The sequence below is a fragment of the Monopterus albus genome, unplaced genomic scaffold, assembly GCF_001952655.1.
Source record: "Monopterus albus unplaced genomic scaffold, M_albus_1.0 scaffold117.1, whole genome shotgun sequence".
Lineage (NCBI taxonomy): Eukaryota > Metazoa > Chordata > Actinopteri > Synbranchiformes > Synbranchidae > Monopterus > Monopterus albus.
Window position 1 is genome coordinate 1,097,172 of NW_018127997.1, and position 6,676 is coordinate 1,103,847.

The 6,676-nt window shown below is 42.4% G+C and overlaps 1 protein-coding gene across 1 annotated transcript; it reads right to left on the reverse strand.

Moving 5' to 3' along the window:
* Positions 1-6: 6 nt before the first annotated feature.
* On the reverse strand, positions 7-3,594 carry egr2b (early growth response 2b). The gene is made up of 2 exons (XM_020611693.1): positions 1,633-3,594; positions 7-1,311 (listed from the first exon to the last, which is right to left on the reverse strand). Exons 1-2 carry the CDS (start codon positions 1,802-1,804, stop codon positions 158-160), a joined length of 1,326 nt encoding a protein of 441 aa, XP_020467349.1. The 5' UTR covers positions 1,805-3,594; the 3' UTR covers positions 7-157.
* Positions 3,595-6,676: the final 3,082 nt, after the last annotated feature.

Below are 6,676 nucleotides of genomic sequence, written 5' to 3' on the forward strand. Positions count from 1 at the left end.
GCAGGAATGGATGGTTGTGCGTAATTGCGCTTGACTGCACACAAGTTCCTGTTTATTCTTGCTTACTCCAATCTTTCTGTTTTACGCTGAAATGTTTAGTTCTTTTCTTTTTACGGGTTAGTATTCATCACGCCCTGGCAGTAACAAAGTTTTGTAACTATGAACAGATCCCGTTGGTTACACTGAGCCCGGAGCTGCTGGACGAGGAGGACGACGAGGTGGAGACAGTGGAGGACTTCCTCTCCTTCTGCCTCAGGTGGATTTTAGTGTGTCTCTTCCTCTCGTCGCTCCGCGCGAACTTCCTGCCGCAGAAGTCGCAGGCGAAAGGCTTCTCTCCCGTGTGCGTGCGGATATGCGTGGTGAGGTGGTCGCTGCGGCTGAAGTTTCGCATACAAATCCGGCACTGGAACGGTTTGTGTCCGGTGTGGATGCGGATGTGTCTGGTCAGTTCGTCAGAGCGGGAGAATCGCCGGTCGCAGCCCTCCGCAGGACAGGGGTACGGACGCTCATGAATGGGCGTCTTGCTGGGTCTGTTCGGGTACTTCCTGGGTCGCAGGATCGGCCTCAGAGGTAGGTTCTGTGGGCTGTAGGCAGAGGGGAGCCTCGTTGTTCCTCCTTCAGAGCCGCTACCACCACCGGGACCCCCCAGTGTAAAGTTCCTGATAGTGTTCAGCGGGGTCAGGGGTGGAGGGACGCGGAAGGCATCGAGCGGACATGGGCCGAATGGTTTCCGATCTGGGACACCTGCCGTGTGCATGTCCCGCTGGCAAGCAGGCTGGAAGAAGCCCGAGTAATCGGGAATGATGGGGAATAACCCTGGCGCTTCTGAGCCACCGGGCTGCTTGGGTGAAGAGTAAGAGGGCGGCGGGTACGAGGCAATAGGGCAGGTGGAAGTGGACAAAAACGCCGAGGGGTCCTGGTACACCTCTCCGCAGCCAGAGGATGGGTAAGGTGGCGGGGGGGAATACAGGTGGTGATGGTGGTCTATCTCTGCCTGGTTCTGAGCCGCCATGGTGCAACTCAAATTTCCGCCGGAGAAGTGATTGGGAGATCCTGAAGAAGCCGGGGAGGAGGACGCCGAAGAGGAGGGAGGAGGAGGAGGCGGTGGCTGGGCCACGTTGAAGATGCCCGAGACGATGTTGATCACTCCCTCGGGGTTCCAGTTACCTGGATACTGGGAATCGATGGAGAACTTTCCCATGTAGGTGAAGGTCTGGTTGCGGTGGGACGCCGGCTGAGAGAAGCCGCTCGAGTAGGAGGAGAGGTCCAGAGAGCGCTTCTCTGCGCTCATATCTGCGCTCATCAAGCCATCTGCAGAAGATAATACACAAATCATTAGTGATGTAACATAAACACGACGAATTAACCTGATCACACTAGACAGGAAAGTTAGCATTAAGTAAGAGTCCTTTGTTTCATTCTTTTCATTCTAGTCTTATCATTTTGTTCCCTCAATAGGAACTTTTTAAAACTATAACAGTCAGAAAGTTATTTTATGAAGCAGTCTGTAAAAGGATGTGATGTTACATCCACAATATAAACAAGTCAATAAGTCAAGCAATAATAATAATGCCCTATATTTATTTTCTTTCTAGTAGGCTTCAAAAGAATCACGCAGCGTGTGCCTCTCACCTGCTGCCATATTAATCTGGTCGTAATGCGCTCCCAGATCGGTGCTGGGGAAGATAGTCACAGATGCTGGCAAGTTGGTGGCGATGTCATCCACTGAGTACACACTCTCAGCTACGGGATGCACGAACCCCCCGAGATTCACCGGCAACTTCTCCAAAGTTTTAGCCGTCATTGTATAGCAAAAAATAAAAACCGCGTCTGCTCGCTTCTCTCTTATTTTCCTCAAATATTATAACAGGTAACTGTGTAACCCAGCCGACTGTAGGTCACCACTGCATCTCTCTGTCTGTCACCGTGTGAGAGAGGATGTGCTCCGTATGTCTGCTGCGCTTCATGCGCTCTGGTGATAAAGCTGACACCTTGTAAAGTAACTCTTATTGAGAACGGGGGCCCTGGCACTTGTACGTATATATGGGGAACCTTTTGAACGCGCGCTCACGTCATTGCCCATATATGGGGTAGGAGGGGTGATGGAGCAGACAGGGCTGAGGCGCTGCCGATGCTGATTGGCTGAGAAGCTCCGTGACGATTTGAAAGGGAATCACTTGTCAGTGGAGTACCCGCCGCTCCAGGAGACATGAAACGGACTTTTTCCACTGGATTCTAAACAGCAGCAAACAACCATAAAAACTACACTCCAACAAAATATGCTACAGCGAGCTTACAGAGCTTTACTTCGTGGGCATTTCTTTTAAATATCATTCATTTTTTACAAGTAGGCTCCTCTCGTGTATCTTCTATCTAATCACCCTCTGGTATCAGAAGAGGAATTCCGGTTGAGCTTTTTAACCCATAAAAGGTTTAATCCGGTAAACATGGGACCACCCCCATGCTCCATATATGGTTTCGATTCCGGAATATGATCATCGGAAAGTGACGAGTTCTACCGAGCAGAGCGAGAGAGAGAAAGCAGCTCTGGCATAACCACAATCAAATGAGACGGACAGAAGAGCGGAATTTACTCCTTTGGGTGCGACAGTCTGCATGGGCTCGGAAACTTCTGTCATTCTGATTTGACTATGCTCTAGGAAAGAAAAGATTTGGTTTACTCAGGAGATAAATCTAGTCATTTAGAGATATTTATAGGGCTTAGTGAAAGGAAACATATTTATAGAAGTGGTGGTGGGCCATGTGAAATAAACACAGAGAAAAATAATGAAAGTTAAATCCAAAGGTGACATAAATACGGATGTATTTCAATTATTTCTGGCTTATTTTCAAACCCTTGAAGTCATTATCTACTGTGTTGTTTGATAAGGATATGACATTATGTACTGTAGTATTTCTACATGCTGCTATGAATTCTACCTTTCTTATAAATAACGTAATACCACTATTATTTTACAGACTTTGGTTATTGGTCCCAAAAGAATTGTGTGCCCTCCAGTGGCCTCCTTAAGAAGTGGGCCTCTCTCTCTCTCTCTCTCTCTCTCTCTCTCACACACACACACACACACACACACACACACGTTCTGCTCTGATCTTGTAAAGTCCCTCTGTAGGTGGACAAAAGTTACAGACAGAGTCAGAAAATATTGGGTGGAATACCGTTTCCATTTGTGTGTTTGTATGTGTTGCAGAGTTGAAGCAAACATTCACCACTCTCATGATTCAATCTAAATATAGCTTTGTCACTGACCTTAGGGTGCCAGACATTTTAAGACTGAAATGTTCAATGATAATGTCAGAGGACCCTTTTAATGACCCTGCTGCAACTGAAAATGACTATATGTTCAGTGGAATACTGCAAATTATCTTTCAGTGCTGAACATGTTGACATCAGGATGGCTAGTATAAAGCTAGCTGGAAATTGTTAAATTAACCAGCTACTGGATATTAGATGACAGACCAGATTAGAATGACAGATACACTCATACTCTCAGCTGTCAGGAAAGACAACATATTCCTTTCTCATCGATTTTAGGGAGGGTTGGACAAAAACCTGCTAAATGTATAACTTCCACATTGATATATTACATTACATATTCTTGACTATGGCATAATTCTGCCCCTCTGTAGTGGAAAAACAATAATTGTGAGCAGTCACATTGCAATGGTATATACACTATGTGTGATACAGACTCTGCATAAAGATGTTGTATTTGTCCTATGGAGAGGTGATTAAAGAATTTGGTTATGAGTAAAGAACATTTGTAAAATTGTTGACATTTAAGAAACTGTATAAGTTTTATGTGGCCAACATAATTGTTCCACCACATACTTCATGAATATATAAAGTATTAAAAAGTGATTATCTGCTTAAGTTTTTGGTTTGGGTTTAGTTTTGCCCTAAAACAATAATTTGAATTCATTAATCAACTATGCAAGGCCACTGACACATGATCTGACACACTGGAGCCAGAGAGCACTCTAATGTCGTGTCATGTTGGATCAGCATCTGGTGGAGATGGAGACATTGATAGAAACAAGCAGTGTTGAGCAAGTAGCAACAAGCAGTACTGGTCTGTCTTTTTGTTGTAGGTCTGCTATTGCAAATCAAACTTCCCCTTGAGGGACAATAATAATTTGACTCTGCTTAATGGAAGCTCCTTTCTGATTTAGGTTTTTGTTTTGCAGGGTTTACTACACTTGCTAATGGTGTGTCACTGTACTGTTTAAAGATCATCTTCACTGCTATAACTGACTGTGTTTCATTCATTTCTACCACTACAAGTACAAAAAATAATATATATAAAGGAATTGAATGAATTGCATTGATCAGTTGTGCCTCTAAAGCCTGCAGTTAAATATCTTCACCTCTAACATAGGCTGTGAGTAATGAAACAACTAATAAAATCGCTTTACACTGTCACACACTCTTCACATTAATCAACACACTGGTCAATACAGACTTTCAATAGTAGCTTTATCAATTTAACACAGGCCTGGATGCTACGTACGTGAGCTGGGCATGGTATGTGTTTAAACAGTCACATTCAGAAGCAGAGTGAACTTCTCTCTCTGCACTTAGTGCTTTGAACTAAATGTTAACACCAGCATGCTAACATGCTCACAATGGCAATGCTAACATGCCAATGTTTAGCAGGTATAATGTTTACCATGTTCACCATATTAGTTTAGAATGTTAGCATTCACTAGCATTAACATAGCATTACATATTCAACATCTATTAATTACTGTAGCATTAAATGAAAAGTAAAGCTGAGGCTGATGAGAATGTCATTAGTTTAGCAAGTATGTGGTCTTAAGTATCAGACAAATTTTGGCCAATGAAATTTCTATAGATGAAAGCATCATCCCAAGTGACCACAAATGGCGTTGTTGATATATTTCAGTGTGGAACAAAGTGGTGGATCAGTCAAATCACATTGCCATCTCATGCAGCCACTTCAGCTAAACATATTTAGAAATATATAAAAATGTTTTAATTTTTAGCAGTTTCAATAGAAACAAGACAGTCTTGTCCTGGTTATTTCTTGAAAACTCATAAAAGTCTGATGTGGTAATCTCATACAGCCAGCACACATAAGACCATTATGACATTGCTTACATTTGACATCAACACACATATTTGTAAGCAGTAACAACTTAGGGAAAATCCCTGTACTGTCCCTAAAATATAGCTCTTGTACTGTGGCTGATAATGTGCTTGTGGGTGTCCCTAGTTGCTCAAGACACACTAGCACTCATATATTACCACAGAGCTGACAGTGTACCTTTATAAAGTTGGAAATTCTACTTCCCGCAATTTAAAATGCAGTGGAATCCCTCTCAAAGTACAATTTGAAGTTGTGGACTCAGTGAAGATAAATATTTCTGACAATAGAGTATCATGGTTATCCTCCTTAACATACAGGCCAGTTCCCTTTCAAGTATTAGGCTATACCACTGGCACAAGTTCAGTATGAGAGTATATATATGTATACATACATATACATATATGTATATAAGTATTTCCTTGTCTGGTTAATCACCACAGAAAGGGAGACAAAGCCCACACTGGATACTGTTTGCTTTTGTAGCCCACATGCTTTCTCTGTGTGGGAGTACAGTAACTAGGTGTGTGCAGGCAAATGTATGTGTTTATATGTGTGAGTGGGGTGGTGAGATGATGAGTGTGCAACTGACAAAGTGAGAAAGTGAATATGGTTTAAATTTAAATCTGACCCAACTTCAAGTGACAGATCAAAACACACCAGTGGGTGCCCACACAAAATTGTATCCACTGATGACTTTTAATATCCATATAAGGAGAGGTGAAAGGCTTTTTAAGGACTTTCAATGCCCCATTTAAAAGTGTTATTAAATATCAGACAGTAGCCTCTCAGTATGATGGCTGTTCTTCCCAAACCATGGCATTTGATTTGAAGTGTTCATCCATGGCTTTAATAAATATATTTATCAGTTACGGCCTTCAAATATATTTCCTCATTTAAGGCAGGAATTTGTTTGAAGGTTTAATCAACGGCAAGGCAGGTGCCAGCCAGTCTGAAACATCCAGCTTGAGTGTCTGTTTATGGCCCCCCTGAAACAAGCCTAGATTTACCTTTTCAGCAGTTTCTTGTAACACAGCATGTAGTTTTATACTGAGTCTTATCATTTATAGTTATACAGTGAGTCTTATGCAAATACTTCTGTCGTAGAATGATAATTATGCAGCTTTTAATAAACAGCCTATTGTGTTATACAGATACTGTATTGTTCGAGTTTTACCAAATTGCATGCAAAAAAGTCCAGTACAAGGGACTTTAAAACACACACACATGCATGTGCGTACACTCTGGTACAGCGGCTCTCAATGTGTTGTAAGGGAACAAGAATAGAATATAACAATGAGAATAAAAATAAAAAGTAATGTCAATTCATTTATATAGCACATTTAAAAACAACAACCGCTGACCAAAGTGCTTTACAATAAGTTAAAACAAGACTAAAAACAAAAATGAACCTAATATATCCATCCATCCATCCATCCATCCATTTTCCTCCGCTTATCTGGGACCGGGTCGTGGGGGCAGCAGTCTAAGCAAAGATGCCCAGACTTCCCTCTCTCCAGACACTTCCTCCAGCTCCTCCGGGGAAA